The sequence below is a fragment of the Dendropsophus ebraccatus genome, chromosome 3, assembly GCF_027789765.1.
Source record: "Dendropsophus ebraccatus isolate aDenEbr1 chromosome 3, aDenEbr1.pat, whole genome shotgun sequence".
NCBI classification, from domain to species: Eukaryota; Metazoa; Chordata; class Amphibia; order Anura; family Hylidae; genus Dendropsophus; species Dendropsophus ebraccatus.
In genome coordinates this window covers 9561137-9579604 of record NC_091456.1, presented here as the reverse complement: position 1 = coordinate 9579604, position 18468 = coordinate 9561137, and the positions used below count along the sequence as shown (strand labels likewise).

General features: G+C 43.5%; 1 protein-coding gene across 19 annotated transcripts in view; it reads right to left on the bottom strand.

Annotated features, from left to right (window-relative positions):
• Positions 1 to 18468, bottom strand: part of PITPNM2 (phosphatidylinositol transfer protein membrane associated 2) — a 202194-nt gene that overhangs the window by 71879 nt on the left and 111847 nt on the right. For 18 of the 19 annotated variants that reach the window (XM_069960862.1, XM_069960844.1, XM_069960843.1 and 15 more), the window contains 4 exons: positions 10927 to 11141; positions 9512 to 9633; positions 3944 to 4177; positions 534 to 863 (listed from right to left, as the gene is read on the bottom strand). In XM_069960862.1, the coding sequence (XP_069816963.1) occupies positions 534 to 863; positions 3944 to 4177; positions 9512 to 9633; positions 10927 to 11141 (901 nt within the window). Of the gene's footprint in view, positions 1 to 533; positions 864 to 3943; positions 4178 to 7116; positions 7323 to 9511; positions 9634 to 10926; positions 11142 to 18468 lie in introns of those variants that run through there. The other variant, XM_069960861.1, reaches the window with a different exon arrangement.

The window sequence follows — 18468 nt, the reverse complement described above, 5'->3', positions numbered from 1 at the left end:
TTGGGGGCTGCTTATAGGACACACAAGAGCAGCACATGACCCTCAGATGGGCGTCACTTGGTTAAACTATACCTAGAGTTGAGTCAACTTCAACCGCACTTGGGTTTGTGCAAAAAAAAAAACAAAAAAAAAAACGTGTTGCCTTTGATTACCGGTGGCTGCAGAAGCTGGATGCAGCCCGAGGGAGTCCTGGAAAACATGGATATAGTCACAGGCTGTAGGCCCTATCCATGTTTTCCAGGACTTCCTAGGGCTGCATCCAACTTCTTCAGCCACCGGTATTTAAATGCCGCATGCTCGCGTATGGCGGAACCAGAGCACGGATATTACGGAAATTCTGGCACTATGAATTACTAGAATTGTGCAGCATGAATTAGAAATTAGTCATAGATACTAGGTATATGTAGGCCGAACCAGCCGAAGACTACGACCAACAAATGAGCTCGAAGTTCACTCAACTCTATACCTGATCTAACCTAATAGTGTTTGGATGTTCCCTGGAAAACATATTGATGAATAGTTGATGGCCATACCTCCTCTCTTTGATGATCTGGACGATCTGGAGGAAGTGGACCACTGCTTGGTTAGTCCTCTTCCAGACAGTGACTCTGTCATGCCGCTTGGTTCATCCACTGTCTCTATAGAGGTAATGACCGTAGTCTCTTGATCCTTCTCACCAGGAGATTCTTTGGCTGCGTGCTGTTCTGCTTCATTCTCGCTTAGACTATACTGAGCCATTTTCTGGGCCAACATCAGTTGTGTTTCTTTTTCCAGTTGTCGGATATCCTCAATGGTTAGACCGTACCATTCATCTTGCCAGCACCATGCTTGCCTATGCGCTCTCACCATGACTTTCCGCAGACCTGTTAATGACAAACACAGGGCTACAGTAAAAAAGTTGTGCTACAGCTTTTACCAAAACAATTTTTTTAAATTAGATATAGTCATTAAGGAGACAGCAGGTTTATGGCGTCCTGTCTCAGGGTAGCATAAAATAGTGACAGAGAAGCTGAACAGAATGATGTATCACTTACTTACTATGCAGCTGATGCAGAAAAATCCCCCTGACTAACATAGACAATAAGTAGTCCTCTCCATAATGTGCATGAGCTTAGGAGTCCTGGATATTCATGAGAAGCAGAAAACTTTACCCACCAGCTGCTGATTGGCAGTTATCTATCCATGCTGTGTATAGGCAGTCAACTGTCAATCAAAGGTGGGCAGGGGGAGGGGCGTGGAAACAATCTTATTTTCCTGCATATTAGGAGAATGGCTGAACATATTAGGAGAACAGCTGAATAATGTAAGTAATATACCAATCTGTTCAGCATTTCTGTCACTAATTTATGTTCCCCTTAAGGCACCATACACCTAGTGACAGATTCCCTTTAATGTTCATGTGAATTTTGTGTGTATTACACCATATTAAATTACCTGTCATGCCGGACCACTGCCTGATTAGCAGCAAGTTCCTCTGCTCAACCCAAAGTTTGGATCTCCTTGGATATCAACTTGCAATGAGACTAATTCACACAACCCCATCGGATGATGGAGGACCTGAGCTTCCAATTTAAACTGAGGAACTTGCTGCTGATCTGGGAGTGGGCCGCTATGGCAGGTACACTTTAAAGGGGTTGTCCAGCGAAAAAAAAATTCTTTAAAATCAACTGGTGTCAAAAAGTTATATAGATTTGTAATTTTCTTTGATTTAAAAATCTCAAGTGTTGTTATATTTATAAGCTACTATATGTCATGCAGGAAATTTTATTTACATTCAGACACAGTGCTCTCTTCTGACATCTCTGTGGGGATTTGCTACTGCTCTGGACAGTTCCTGTTATAGACAGAGGTGGCAGCAGAGAGCACTGTGTGAGACTGGGAAGAATACACCACTTCCTACAGTACATACAGAAGCTGATAAGTATGGGAAGACTTGAGATTTTTAAATAGAAGTAAATTACAAATCTACATAACTTTCTGATACCAGTTGATTTGAAAGAAATTTCTTTCCCTGGACAACCCTTTAACTCTTTACAGCCAGGTAATTTTATAAATTACAATATATTTTAAAGTTATGTAGAGGTTTTATATGGGGATTTGCTGCTGCTCTGGACAGTTCCTGACATGGACAGAGGTGGCAGCAGAGAGCACTGTGTCAGACTGAAAAGTATACACCACTTCCTGCAGGACATACAGCAGCTAATAAGTACTTGAAGACTGGAGATTTTTAAATAGAAGTTATAAATCTATACAACTTTCTGACCCCAATTTAATTTATGTAATTATTTTACTGGAGTAACCCTTTAAGAACTGCATTATGACCATTCCAATGAAATTAGCTGTTTGTGTATTGAAGGACAGGAAAGATCCTCCAGAGTGAGAGACACTGTGTAGCTGATCAATCATCTGGCCAACAAATGAGTATCCTGATCAGAGGATATGTAGATGGTAATATCTATTGGACGTATTACTAGCAGAAGCTGTAAAGGATTTCAGTCTACAAGTAAAGCATGCGGTCAGCCTATAGTACAATGGGGGAATTCTATCCTGAGAAACCTCGCTTGTTACATGTTCAGACACAAGCAGCTCCACCCTGGGAACCAAGACACACCTGAAAATTCCACTAGTTCATCTGGCATGTCAAAAAAGCTAAAATGGAAACAGCCCATTAGATAATGGTGACCAGTGATCTCTATAGACAAGCATGGATAGACGAGGCAGATCACATCTTCTCTTCATACTGGAGGGAATCCCTGCGATATCACTAATGACATCACAGACTTACCTAGCACCTATCTGAATGTGAAAGCAGCACTTCAGCATTTAGGAACCCAACAGATCATATAAGAGCGGTGTGCGGGCAGCTTTAGTAACATGGAACGGTTTGTTTCCCTCTCACAGTACAGAATTGTGCCAACAGCCCGATCATGCCCATGACATGGTGTGCAAGATCAAGCGGAGCCATGAAACTGGATAATATGGTGATGTCACAAGCCGACCCCAGAGCTGTGCGGGCTTTGGCTGCTGGAGAGGATGATGGCAGAGGGATGCTCAGTGTCCTCCAGTGTCCAGTGTCCCCCAGTGTCCCCCTGCCATCATCCTCTCCAGCAGCCACAGCCCGCACAGCTCTGGGAGTTGGGTAGTGACATCACCATGTTTAGCCAGGAAGTGACATCACCCTGTTAGCCAGGAAGTGACATCACCCTGTTAGCCAGGAAGTGACATCACCCTGTTAGCCAGGAAGTGACATCACCCTGTTAGCCAGGAAGTGACATCACCCTGTTAGCCAGGAAGTGACATCACCCTGTTAGCCAGGAAGTGACATCCCCCTGTTAGCCAGGAAGTGACATCCCCCTGTTAGCCAGGAAGTGACATCCCCCTGTTAGCCAGGAAGTGACATCCCCCTGTTAGCCAGGAAGTGACATCCCCCTGTTAGCCAGGAAGTGACATCCCCCTGTTAGCCAGGAAGTGACATCCCCCTGTTAGCCAGGAAGTGACATCCCCCTGTTAGCCAGGAAGTGACATCCCCCTGTTAGCCAGGAAGTGACATCCCCCTGTTAGCCAGGAAGTGACATCCCCCTGTTAGCCAGGAAGTGACCTCCCCCTGTTAGCCAGGAAGTGACATCACCCTGTTAGCCAGGAAGTGACATCACCCTGTTAGCCAGGAAGTGACATCACCCTGTTAGCCAGGAAGTGACATCACCCTGTTAGCCAGGAAGTGACATCACCCCTGGCATCACCCTGTTAGCCAGGAAGTGACATCACCCTGTTAGCCAGGAAGTGAAGCCTTAATGCAGTAGTAAGTGCAGGAATAAAAGCACTTCATGTGCATTTCCTGTAATAAGTGTATGTTGGTGATTTGTAACGTTTGGGGGGCAATACAATACTTTAATAAAAAATGTTGCCGGGCTTCTCCTTTAAGTCTTCAAATAAATACACTTACCGACATCATGTATGAACCGCTCAATTTTAGACTGCATGCCCCAGTAACGGAATTCCACTTTACACAGTTTGTAGGCACACATGATGGGGCATCTCCCAAGATTATTCCTTTGCTCCTCTATCCAGTCATCAGACAAGGGGCCTCTTTTGGTCTTCACAGATTTATACACTTTCGGGTCCTCTTCTGGTTTATATTCATGTGGGGGGATTGGATCTTTAACAATATCAATAGGATCTGAAGAACAAAACAAAATATAAAAAGGGGGACAAAGATATTAACACAAGAAAAACTAAACTCTATATGTGTATAAGATGATTGGGTTTACACTGTGTTCTTCCTATCCGTATATGTAAAATTGAACGTGTTACCCGGGATTAGAAAAAGCACAGCAAAAACAGTGCCACCCCTGTCCTCAGGTTGTGTGTGGTATCTCAATTCACTTCAATGGTACTGAGCTGCACAACCAACACCCAGACTGCGGACAAGAGCGGTCCTGTTTTTGGAAAAAAGCAGACATTTAGCCTGGATAACCCCTTTAACCCTAAAAGGTTAAAGGTTCATATGTACAAGATCTGCAGCAGATCCGTTACCGATTTGATGGCCCAGATTAGATTCAAAGAAAATCTGCAACTTCAGATCTGCACACGATGATCCTGACTTCGGGCCCTATTACACACAGATTAATCTGACAGATCATTGAAGCCAAAGCCAGGAGCAGAATATTAACCGAACATGCGTCAAAGTAAAGACAGAGATTTCTCCTCTTCTCAAATCCATTCCTTGCTTTGGCTTCAGTCATCTGTTAGATAAATCCGTGTGTGTAATAGGGCCTTTAGCAGTCATCTTCTGCTCTGTGGACAGCCCCTTTAAGATTCTCTGTTGCTGTGGCAATCAGGGATAAGCTCTCATTCTATACAAGTAATATGAGAAATGAAAGCCGCGCTGTGATTGGTTGCTATGGACAGTGACGTGAATCTACGAGGCAGCTGGATAGATCTCCTTATATTTGTTTAACCTACTGAAAAGGATAAGTAATTGTGCCGTCACTTGGATTCAGAAGAACAACAAGCAAAGTAAACCTGACAGTAACACGGGATGTAAGCGTACATGTATTATAGAGGCTGGAAGAGGTTTACAGACATAGCACAAAATAATACAAAAGAAAAGACGAAGAAAGAAAACATATTACACACGTTTACTTATGTACGACAGCAATTAAGTCGCTTACAGGGAACTTTTCACTAGTGTCACAAAAATGTGCCCTATGTGCCTCAACATATTCTCCTGCCGGCCACTGCAAAAATGCAGTAAGAACATAGCCTAACCTGGCTTGGCTGGCCACTTTATAGTAAAACAGTTCAGTGTACAGCAGTAGTAAGTGTACTCACTGTACTTATTGGGCTGTCCTACTCTGTGGTGATTCTGTCCATAAGATGGCTGACATGGAAGGAGCATGTGACCATGGTCTGCCCTATGTGTCCTCAGTGGGGGGGGGGACATGGTCACGTCCTCCGCCATGTCGGCCATCCTATGCATAGAATTACCACAGAGCAGGACTGCACAGCCTGAAGGAGGGGAGTCTGATTTTGGCTCAGAGGTGCACAGAAAGCTGCAGTCAGTTAGTGCAGGGAGTACACAGAAAGCTGCGTGGATGACAGACAGGTGAACGACCATCCAGTATGTGTTATTAGAACGTCCAGTCAAGTATTTCGCTCAATGCACAAAGCCAGATTACAGCTCTGTGTAGGAGCAAATATTTAAAGAAATGGTGGGTGCCTAAATAAGCCCCCAAAACCATAAAAGGTCTCCACCTCCCATTCAGCAGGGCACAGCTGTACTTGTTTTTATCCCTTAAGTTTTATTTTGCCAAATACACGTCTAGCTGTCCACACTATGCAAAATGGTGCCTGTTCTTTACAATTATGGGAACATATGAATAATGGGAAATACATAAAAAGGTGGACCTGTCCGGCAGCTACGTGTGTGTGTGTGTGTGTGTGTGTGTGTGTGTGGGGGGGGGGGTGCTACCTGTGGTCTAAACTAGTGTCTCCTGTTGCTCATGTTCAGTATAAGGTCAGCTGAGCACATACTACCTAGCATCAACTACAACATGTAAAAGCTGGTGAAACCTACAATGCCTGCAGATCCTATTGATTTCAGATAAATCGGTCAATGCGACTGTGGGAATTTTTGTTGTTTATGCATTTATATTATCTATAGCTGGAGCAAACTGTAAATGGACCAGCTTTCATTGCTGCAAATAAGCCTGAATATTTAAAAAGGGTTATACCTGCAAAAAAATCCTTACAAAATAAACTGGATTCATAAAGTTATATAGATTTGTAATTTGCTTTTATTTAAAAATCTCAAGTCTTCCTGTACTTATCTGCTGCTGTTTGTCCTGCAGGAAGTGGTGTAATCTTTCCAGTCTGACACAGTGCTCTCTGCTGCCACTTCTGTCCATGTCAGGAATTGTCCAGAGCAGGAGAGGTTTTCTATGGGGATTTGCTGCTGCTCTGGACAGTTCCTGACGTGGACAGAGGTGGCAGCAGAGAGCACTGTGTCAGACTGAAAAGAATACACCACTTCCTGCAGGATATACAGCAGCTGATAAGTACTGCAAGACTGGAGACAATAACGCAGATTTATTACCAATATGTTTACAGTCTTTTAGTCTTTAATTCTAACGGCTGAGAAATACCAGAGCGAGTTGAATATTTTTATTTATTTTTGCTGTAGCAACTGATGTAAATATTACTCTCGATTCGCAGCTTTTTATTTAGTTTCAGCAACTGATCTTTAAACTGTTTACAACACAGTGACATTTACTATGGAGGAGGAATCTGCATGGAACCTTCCACAATACGGTCCCGGCCCAGGCCGGCGCTGCAGACCAGTCTCCTCACACTAAGCACTTCTAAAGGCTCCAGGCAGATTTATTTTTAACATGGGAATTAGACAGGTCTATTTTATATATATATATTATATATATATATATATATATATATATATATATATATATATATATATATATATATATATATTTTGTATTCTTATTCCTTCTTTTTTCTCCTCTTTCATCTTCTCCCTCTTCTTCACCTGCCCACCCACAAGAAATGCAGCGTAGGCTAAAATTAGCCAGCTGAAGCACAGCATTGCTTTTCTACTGTCACCTAGAGAGAAGCTAATTCCGAGCGCTCCTATCAGACTCTGCTACTGGGTTCAGCCGGCTGCGTCACATTCCTTTTTATGTCAGCGTGCATCTATCTCCTGCCATGGCAACCAGCTTTAGGGAAGGGGAATAATGTTTCTTCTTATGGCTGCCTTCCTGGGTGCAAATTAGCGTCTATCAGAAACGCGTTTTCCGGGACGGAGACATCTAGCCAATAAAAAGGAAAAAAGAAAACAGAAAGACGGCCGTAATGTAAAGTCAATAAATGGTCATTAGCCAACTCTCTGGTGAAGCCGATCTGCAAGTCCTTATTGAAAACTTTAAATAATCAATATACTGTTAATATTTGCACTATATAGACAACATAGTATCATAATAATGGGAGCATCAAGTCATGATCATGGTTTAGTTATATTTTACTGGATATGGAAGCAATATACATTTTAGAATATAATAATTTTTTTTGCAGTGCACAGCAACCAGTCATTTCCTAAACCCTTATACTATAAAATTAGGTTAAAAGGGGTTATCTGGCATTAAACTTTTAAATATATAGACGGTGTTAAACAAAACACAACAAGTCACTGAGCTCAGGGAGATCAGCAAAAAAATTAAAATTTATTCCCTGAGCTCAGTCATTGTTGGTCTACTGTTCATTGCCTCCTTTACCCAGAATCCTGCTCCACACTGACGAGGGGCAATACCCAGTCTGTGGATGGATACCTGGCTTTGGTAAACCCTTGTCAAGTCCCAATATTTGCAACCGAGTTCGATTTTGAGGCAAAAGGGTCCACCCTGGTATTTCCCGATCTGTGTCCTAATACTTGCAACCGAATGGGACTTAAGGGGCTACAAAATCAGGGTGGTTTGGCGTTTTCCCCACTGGGAGGCACCCCTTGGCAACAGGCGTCCTTCCCTGGAGGGATATCTGACTATTCCCATGTTTTCAGACTCACAACAGAGGCTCCACAGACCCTTTCTTGCATCATATTGTTGGTGTTCTAAAGGAAAAAAAAAAGTATGCTCACCTGTCCACGCTTCACTGGTGTCCTCCTACAGGTCTCTGGTATCCCCGATTGATCGTAGCCGCTTCTGCTTCTGAGACCAACTGGTCACAGCCTGCTCAGCCAATCACTGACTGGTAAGGGACCGCAACGCAGCCAGTGATCGGCTAAACGGGCTGTCACTCATGAAACAAGTTTGCCTCTGAAGTGGAGGTGGCTGCGTTCAGCGGGGGGATACCAGCGATCTGTAGGAGGACAATGGAGGAGCAAGGAGAGGTAAGCATAGGCTGCACGCACACACTCCATACATTACAGATGATGCAGAGGGTGAATCTGCGGGCCGTCGTCATGGGTTATTGCCAGGAGCTCCAAACCTATTAAAATTTTCCTGCTACGGTAGTGACACAGCTGCACAGATCTTTCTGTCATTGAGTCATGTTTATGACATGATATGCATGTACACAGGTTACAAGAGGTTATCCATGTGGGCAAAACAAGTAACCATGAAGGAAAACCTGAACTAGGTGATCAGTTCTGGCACAACCACCTTCAAGAGTAAGGTAAAAAGCTTGTTTGTCTTGATCTGTCCCTGTATCTATTTCTTATTTTACCCACTAATTCTTTACACTGTTTCCCTTTCATTATAGCATTATCCTCATGTGCACCTCTGAATACAGTCTTGGCTTCAGGGCTCTGTATACATAATCATGGGTGTAACTACCAGAATAGCAAACATAGTGGTTGTCACAAAGTACAAAAGAAAATCAGAGCTGACAGACAAGCAGTGATACAGCCCTGGTGCGAGAATGTTAAAAAAAATAAATAAAAAAAAAAAAAGTCTGCTTTTTTAAAAATAAAATGTATACCTCCGACTTTATGATTACAATGGCTCTGTCACGTTGCCTTCTCTATAAGCATGTATATATCATCAAACCAGGCGGGGGGGGATGGGACCCATGAGAATATAAGAATTTTCTGATGACTGGAAAATAGCCAATGTTGTTCCCATCCGTAAGGCGGCTAGTAACTACAGGCCAGTTAGCTTGACATCTGTAGTGGTAGCGAAAACTTTAGAAACTCATCTAAAAAAGGTAATTGCCCACCTAAAAACAACCTGATGGGACAAAACCAGCATGGCTTTAGTGAGGGAATATCATGTCAGACTAACCACATCAATGTCTTTGACTATGTCACAAAAGTGCTGCATGACGATTGTGCCGTGGATCTTACCTATCTGGACTTCAGCATAGCCTTGATACAGTTTCACAACTTCATATGTAATTATTTATTGAGTTGAGGCACAGGAAACAAAACAAAGTGATGTGACCCCCACAACCCTCACCAACAACCCAGAAAAAGAAGATACCTTACAGCAATGATGCAACTGCTTACCCAGTACTGTCTGCCTTTTTTCAGCTGGAGAAAGGTTGAATACGTTGACATGCTCTCCAGAGTCCGATTTGTAAAAAGTTTCTATATCTATGGAGAACTTCTCCACAAACGGGCAAGTGTATCTAGGAGGAAAATACATCTCAGTTTAAGCCAAAACAGCAAAAAGTTACACAAATACTCTGCTAATTTTGTCTCGATTCCCCGGCCCCCTGAGTGCACCAGTCTTCCCGCCTCTTCTGTGCCTCCTACAAATGCATAATATAGTGATGTCTTCTTCCCAAGGCCAAGAACCCATGCTTGTGCAGTAAGAGCACGGGATCTTGACCAGATTAACACAGAAATACGTAAAAAGGCAAAGAGGCTGGTGGATGGACCAGGACACCAAGGGGCAGAAAGGATTAACATCAAACGTTGACTTTAATGGGCCGCCCAAACCATGTCAGGATCGTTGTGTCGGCCCCTCGTGCTGCTCCCCGCTTGCTGTACGTGTAATAGCATAGGCAACAGGCGGGAAACAAGGGGAAAGAGCGTGCTGACCTGACAGGTTGGAGTTCACTTCCCGCGGAACATCGGGCCGTGTAATGCGGCCTTCAGCCAATTCCCACTGCATGGAAAGTAAGGGGAAGTTCTCACCACTGCAGATTTCCCCACAGGAAAATCTGCTTGTAATCCACTGGGATTTCCGCGCAGACTTGCTGAATAAATCTTGCTACACTCACTAGTAAATTACATAGCAAGTGAATCCACCCGAACATTGCACGTGAGAAACATTCTCTCCTGTGGGGCTGCCTCTATTCACTGGCTCCAATCTTAGAAGGGATACCTGCCTCCGCATGTGCTTTCATAAATTTGTGGGGACAAAGCATTACAGTAACAGGTTTAATTTAGGGCTAAACAAACGCATTGTGAAAGTAAAGGGGTACTCCAGAGAAAATAAGAGTTTTTAAAACAGTTGTCAGAAAGTTATACAGATTTGTAAACTACTTCTGTTTAAAACTCTGCAAGTCTTCCAGTACTTATCAGCTACTGTATTTCCTACAAGAAGTGGTGTATTCTTTCCAGTCTTTTTAGTCTTACACAGTGCTCTCTGCTGCCACCTCTGTCCATGTCAGGAACTGTCCAGAGCAGCAGCAAATCCCCATAGAAAGTCTTTCCAGTCTGGTGAGCAGGAGAGGTTAACACTTCCTGCAGGACATATAGAAGCTGATAAGTACTGGAAGACTGGAGATCTTTTTAATAGAAGTAAATTACAAATCTTTGGTACCAGTTGATTTAAAATAGTTTTTTTTTGTGAAGTATAAAGTTTCAAATGCACAATTAAAAAGACTTGATTACAGGAGGTGTGAATAAGGTCTTACAAATCCCGCAAATGACTATTTAAATTGAGTGATTTTATGTGACAAGTAACTTTTTACCTGGTCCTTGTATAGGGATAAGCATTCCAAGACTCTTCTTCGACTCGCAGGGCAGCTTTGGGTAAGATGGATCGAAACCAGCTGGGGATGTGCATGCCAATGTGATAGACCTTGTGTGTGTACTGACCAGAGCCCCCAGGACCATCTGTGTATGGTCTGTTCTCCAAGATTTCCACACCACTGCCTTCCCCGCATGTCTCTTCTCGGCTCTTTTTCTGTAAAACAAGTGCACACCATAAACATCAGTAAAGATCTATACTTAAAAAAAAAAAAAAAAGTCATAAAATGTCACATAACTGCATTGTTGTTGTATTTTCTCCATCACTGTAGGTCTATCATGCAAAGTTCAAACAAGTTCTTAGCATTGTCCAAGTAAAAAAAAAACAAAAAAAAAACGGTGGAAACTTTGTATTATTCATCCAGAAATAAAAGGGAAACTCTGTAGATTAAAACTATCCAACTTGCTGATAGTTCACTATATTGTACAGGGCGCTGAGGATGAAGGTAAGCTTCTCAGTCATCCTTTGTGCCTATAGTTATCCAAGATATTCAGAGTTTAATCCTGAAAAGAGGGTGCTTTGGTGCACTGGGGGCGGGCTACCACCCCAGTGTATGGATCCATGCCAGCCACGCTCATGCTATTGAATATCAGTAGCTCCACCCCCCCATGCACCAAAACAAGCTATGTGCATAAGGATTAAACTCTGAATATTCTGGAAATGGCGGCGAGAGTGAAGAAACGTTCCTTCATCCTCAGCACCTCATGCCCTATAGAAAGAAATCTTTGTATGCTTTACTCAAAACTTCATTTGCATCCAGAGGGGTAATGTGGCACTATATGGTTTTCCAGTGTACAGAGCACATAAATGACAATACACAATCCCTACAGCTCATAGAAGTATAGGTGCTACCGTGTAAGTACTTGGAGGTTGGTAAAACTGGGAGGTGAAGGAAACAAAGTTCCATGATCCCCACTGTATCATTAATTCCATTGAGGAACACGACAGTCAGGCTAATGATCCACTAGGAACGGCAGCTTTACGGATAATAAACTACCCACATCTATTGTTCAACCTCTGGTTTACACAGGCTGATGATTCTGTGAACGTTCCTGCAGACGTTCGTTCCTGATGGCTGCCCAGTGTAACGATCCGCACACACTAGGCTGATTGAGTAGACTGAGGTCTTCCTTCATTGGCTGCACATCTCCCCCTGTATAAACAGCTGCTGACAAACTATGATCGTCTATGTCTGTATCATTTTTCCCAACCACTGACAGACAGGTGAAAATGAAAGAAAATGGGCAACAATCAATCTGCTATGACATCTAGCAGCGCTTGTTACAACATTGTATCTTCCCATATAGAATGACCCATGATGAAATAAGTCGGCTTACTTTAGGTCCAATTACACAGAGCGATGATTATACTTACCTGTCCACATTCCCTGCCCTACTCCTGGCTTTCCCCTGCAGGCCGCAGCCGCCGCTGAGGCTTCTGAAGCGGTCTCTGCAGTGACACGCCACTCAGCCAATCATGGACCATGGCGCTTTCACCTTCAGAGACAGTTTCAAAAGTGTGGTTGGTGGCAGGATGACAACGGGGGGAACCTGGAGAGACGAGTATGATGTTTACTATTTTACACTTTCATCAGCAAGGACACCGCTAATGATACATAAACAGCCCTCGCTGCACAAATCTCGGGGCGTAATAGAATCTGTAAGCGAGTAGATTGGTGCTCCCTTACACAGTGCATTGGACCTCGGACCACGATTGGAATACGGCCCCTAGGGTGGCTTTACACCAGCATATGTCTCAGTTCAAGAATGGATCTGTCCATATTAAATGAACTCATAGGCACAAATGGATAAGCAAACTCATTGCAAAGCATCCGTTCTTTTAATAATGGTCCATTTGCATTTAAAAAAAACAAACTGTTTTTTCAGTTGGAATCAGTTTTCTTATCAGTTTATATTCCTTCCTGGTTTCTCACGTCTGTACACGCTCAGTGAAAAAAACAAAAAAACAAACTGATGACAGATAACTTGCAAGCGGACGTGAATGGCAATTACCTTACGTTTAGATCAGACATCATTGGCTAAAAAAATTAATAAAATAAACAGTGTGTAGTCAGTTTTGAAGGACAAATAAATATGTGCATGTATAAATTTTATGTCCGTTGAAAATAAATCACTTACGGATTTGATGAAAGCTGAAAACAATAAAATTAATTGAACTGAACTGTGGAGTTTGATGGCTTTGCTAGTTCACATTTCTCTGTTGGCAAAACGTAAAAACAGAAATGGAATCGAAGCAGAGGGTAAAACCCTGGTGTGAATATAGCCTTAAAGGAGAAGTCCGGCGAAATATTATATTAAAGTATTGTATTGCCCCCATAAGTTATACAAATCCCCAATATACACTTATTACGGGAAATGCTTACTACTGCATCAAAGCTTCACTTCCTGGATAACATGGTGATGTCACTTCCTGGATAACATGGTGATGTCACTTCCTGGATAACATGGTGATGTCACTTCCTGGATAACATGGTGATGTCACTTCCTGGATAACATGGTGATGTCACGACCAGGCTCCCAGAGCTGTGCGGGCTGTGGCTGCTGGAGAGGCTGATGGCAGAGGGATGCTCAGTGTCCCTCCAGTACCCTGTGTCCCTCAGTATTCCCCCTGCCATCATCCTCTCCAGCAGCCACAGCCCGCACAGCTCTTGGAGTCGGGTCGTGACATCACCATTTTATCCAGGAAGTGAAGCCTTGATGCAGTAGTAAGTGCAGGGGGAAAAAGCATTTCCCGTAATAAGTGTTTATTAGGGATTTGTATAACTTTTGGGGGGGCCATACAATACTTAAATAAAAAATTTTCCCCGAACTTCTCCTTTAAAAGGAGAAGTTTGGAAAAAAAAAAAAAAAATACAGTGAGGACAAGGGAGTGCAAGACCATAATAAAGAATGTATACTCACCCATCCCCCTGCAGTGAGTGCTACGTTCGCAATCACAAATCTCTGCTGACCTACTCTGACTCCCAGTGGTGACTAAGTTGAGACACCACTGCAGACCCTGATCAGCGGGAACTTCCCCATGGGACGTGACATACAAGGATTTCCGCCGAATGATGAGTGGTGAGAACAACACTGTGGGGGCACAGGTAAGTATACATTCTTTGTATTGCCTGAAGTGCTGTATTCTTTCCAGGCTGGAGAGCGGGTCAGATTTTCTATAGTATAAAATTTTAAGCCTAGGTCATACTGATCCCCTTAGGCATGACATTATTTAGGCAAATATTACAGTATGTTACCAGGATTTTCCACTGACTACACTAGGATTATGAACAATGACATATACTTGCATTGAACCAGTCAGCAGCTACATGGGGTAGAAATAAGCCCATGGCTAGATAGGGCTTTTCATCAGGATGCACATTATACTTTACGTCCATGTTATGTTCCAGCAATATTAACAATATTTTGTTAAAGGGGTAGTTCTCAAAAAAAAAAATTCTCTTTCAAATCAAACTGTGCCAGATGTGTAATTTCCTTCTCTTAAAAAAAATCTTCAGTCCCCCAGTACTTATCAGTTGCTGTATGTCCTGTGGTGTATTCTCTTCAGTCTGACACAGTGTTCTCTGCTGCCACCTGTCCATGTCAGGAACTGTTTAGAGCAGCAGCAAATCCCCCAGAAAACCCAGGGTTAGCCAGTCTGCTATTATTTACCTCCTCCATTCCCACATGACTACCCCCGCTCTGACTGACAGAAGGCAATGTGGTAGCAAAGAGGAGATGGGTGGGCTTACCTTGCATTCTTGCTGTGTCGGGGACTGCCCCCTGGGCACCTAATCCTCATTTCCATTAAAAAAAAAAAAAACCACACAACTTATCTTGTGCTGGAAAGGAATATAGAGAGAAAAAAACAAAGTCTGTCCCAATCCCTGATAAGTCCTATTTAACTATGGGATTTCTGTGATACCCCTAAATAGCTGCTGAGCCCATGTATAGCTCTGGGTCACACACAGCTAAACCCAATCACAACTCTGCTACATCTTATTGATTATTGGGGCTATGCGGGCTTTGATGAAGTGAGGATGCAAATGATGGCGATACATAAAATAACTGAACGTTTATTGTACAGAACCCAGGAAACTTGACCTGCAAAATATGCTGAACGTACAGCAAAAATACTCTACAAAAAGGGGAGATCACTATGACGTGATGCCTAACGCTTTAATAAGATCAGATCTATTCCTGTCTGGCCTACATAGTTGTTTTTGAGACGTGAATTTGCAAGTCAGCAAGTGACTAAATAGAACAATTTAGAATAAAATTGCGCAGAATAGTCACGTTTCATCTACTCCCTTGTGTGTAAGCTTTTTCTTAGCAAAATGTATTTTCTCTCATCGTGTATATGAATGGTAAGGGTGGAAGGTAAAGGGTTAATCCCCGTGACCTGGTAATCCTAAATGCTCGGCAGCAAGCGGGTAAGAGCTAGGGGGTCGCAGGGAGGCTGCCCAGGTGATCGCCAGATCGTCCAGGCAGCCCATAGAAGATGGCAGTGGTCTGCTGCCCCGCTCCTATTACACAGGGTAGCGGCGGCATAACGCTGCCATCCTGATCATGGTCTATCAACATGTTGAAACGTCAACGATCAGCTGTCTTCTATTACACTAAGTGAGTATCTGCCAAATACGGCCAATAATTGCTTTGTGTAATAGGGCCTTTAGAGTAGGTGGGCGAGCAGAATGACACAGATTTATATTACCTACAATTCTATCTATAGGGAAACAACCAGTTTATTCTTATGCTTTAGAAATATCCTATTACCTAATAAATATGGTTCTCGCTCTACCCATATTGCCAGACTCCTGGACGTTAGTATCAGCCTTTAGTTCCATTACTATTTAAGTGATGTAAGGAACCCCTTGTTAAAGGGCTTTTCCACTCAAACATAACTTTTAATATGTTGCTAGTCATGATGAGACTAATAATTCCTTCCATAATTATCTTTTCAGTCTCCTTCCCCCAGTTCTCAGCTGCTGCTTTCTGCTGAAGACATAATCTGTGTGTGAGCTTTTCTCTGTCTCCCCCCTCCCTTCTGAGACAGCTGATGTAAATAAGTCCCTGGCAGGCTTTATCTGCAACATTGTACCTTCTTTGTAATGCTGGGAGGATCACAGTGAGGGCATTAGCAACTTGACCTCAGATTAACCCTCCCAGCATTACAAAGAAGGTACAATGTTGCAGATAAAGCCAGTCAGGGACTTGTTTACATCAGCCGTCTCAGAAGGGAGGGGGAGAAAGACAGAAGCGCTCAAACACAGATTTGTATTTTCAGCAGAAAGCAGCAACTTGGGGAAGGAGACTGAATACATAACAACAAGTATGGAAGGAATTGTTAGTTTCACCATGGGCAGCAACATATCAAAAGTTATGTTTGAGTGGAATATCCCTTTAAAAGGGAACCATTCAGCTCAATCGCTGTACACAGCTTCTGCTGCAGCCACGGCACGTACCAGCAGGAGCTGTATAACCGAAAAAAAGCACTTTAATCTCCCGGGCGCGTGACAGGCTGAGGCAGGGAAGTAGTCATCTGGGTGGCTCCCCGTCCGTGTCTAGTCACCGCGCTCTGCCTGTCTGAGCGCCCCCCGAGGGATGATTGACAGGCAGAGGGGCCAGTAAATGACCTCTCTGCCTGTCATTCATCCCCTCGGAGCGCGCTAGTGACTAGACATGGGCAGGGAGCCGCCCAGATGACTACCTCCCCGCCTCTGCCTGTCATGCGCCCGGGCAATTAAAATGCTTTTTCCGGTTATACTGCTCCTGCTGCAGCCGCAGCTGCTGCAGGAGCTGTATACAGCGCTGCAGGGAACCATATCAGCCCGATTGAGATGATTGGTTCCCTTTAAATAGCAGCAAAACTGATCAATCCCAAAAAAATAAAAAAATTGATCCTGTACGCTACAGATACCACATAGGAAACCAGGCACGACGCAATGGCACATGGCCTGCAGATTTCTCCGCTCAGCCGGCAGATGCACCCACTGCATGGTGACAGCTGTCTGATTTATGCAGAATTTTAGCAGGTGACAAACTCTACATTCTAACATCGTTGCCAAATATTAATAAAACTATTTTTTTATGTAAATGTGTGAACGTTGCTATGGATTCCAATATTATTTCTAGTCCCAGGTTATTAATAAACCTGGATTTAGTGATCAATACCCCATCAATGTGTTATGCCATATGCTACACCTGTTGCTGTTTCAACATTCCCATAGCAACCCAAACTAACAACTGCCAGGGACGGCCAAATCTGTTCAAAGGAATATTATAGCCTGGAGGAATATAGAACAGATCACGGACCATCCACTATGGGGGAGATTTATCAAAACTTGTGTAGAAGAACAGCCCAGAGCAACCAATTAGATTCTAGCTTTCATTTTACAGAGGCCTTATTAAAAATGAAAGCAGCAATCTGATTGGTTGCTGTGGGCGACTGCTCCCCCGCACAGGCTGTGATAAATCTCCCCCTAGATCTGGGCCATTATTACAGTTTGATTTCTTTCTTGATTTTCTGTCTATACTGCACATAGACAACCAATGGTCTGGTGGGCTTACACATACACATCCAGGTAAAGCCAGGAATGGAGTTAAACACAAGAGAAATCAATGTGGTATCTGGAGTCTTTTTCGTTTATGACCTCTTCCCTACAGTTTTCCTGGCTTTGGCTTTAATAATTGTAATAGAAAATCTGAAAATCTCTGTCTGTGTAAACACACCCTTACTATTCTTTAAAGTGAATGTACCAGCAGGTACATTCACATCGCTTTAACATTTTTACATCAATAGACCGGCATCATGATGGTGGTGTGGTCCTTTCTTTGAACCGCAGCCCGATTCCTGCGCATGGCGCCAATCTATTCCCGATCACCAGCCCAGCCTAAAGCACTGGGAGGCGTGCCCGCCCACCTACCATGTGGGTTTCTGCCCCCCACCCCCAAGATACGGCTCCATTAGAATCAATGGAGCTGCCTCACAGGGGGAGGGGTTTCATCACACTGAAGGCCAGCAGGCCTGCCTCCAGTGCTTCAGGCTGGGTCCGTGACCAGTGCGGCGCTTGGCAACTGGGCGCGGTTCAAAAAAGGGCAGCACCACCAGCATCCCTGCACCGGTCTATTGATATAAAAATCTTACAGCGATGTACCTGCTGGAATATTCGCTTTAAGCTTTCATCCTTCAATAGAAAATATAAATTAAATACAGTGGTACCTTGGTTTTAGAGTAACTTGGATTAAGAGCGTTTTGCAAGAGCAGCTCACAGTTTTTCAAAATTGTGACTTGGTTTAAGAGCATTGCTTTGGTGTAAGAGCTCCCTGTACTGGGTGGGAGGGGGAGGGGCATGGTCTGCATAGTGGGGTCTACAGCCCTGTACTCTGACCCAGTAAGTCTCCCTTACCTTCAAAATAATGGCAGATCAATTTCAGGCTGGGGCTTACATCAGGGGACAGGACTGTGGAGGTACTCTCTCCAT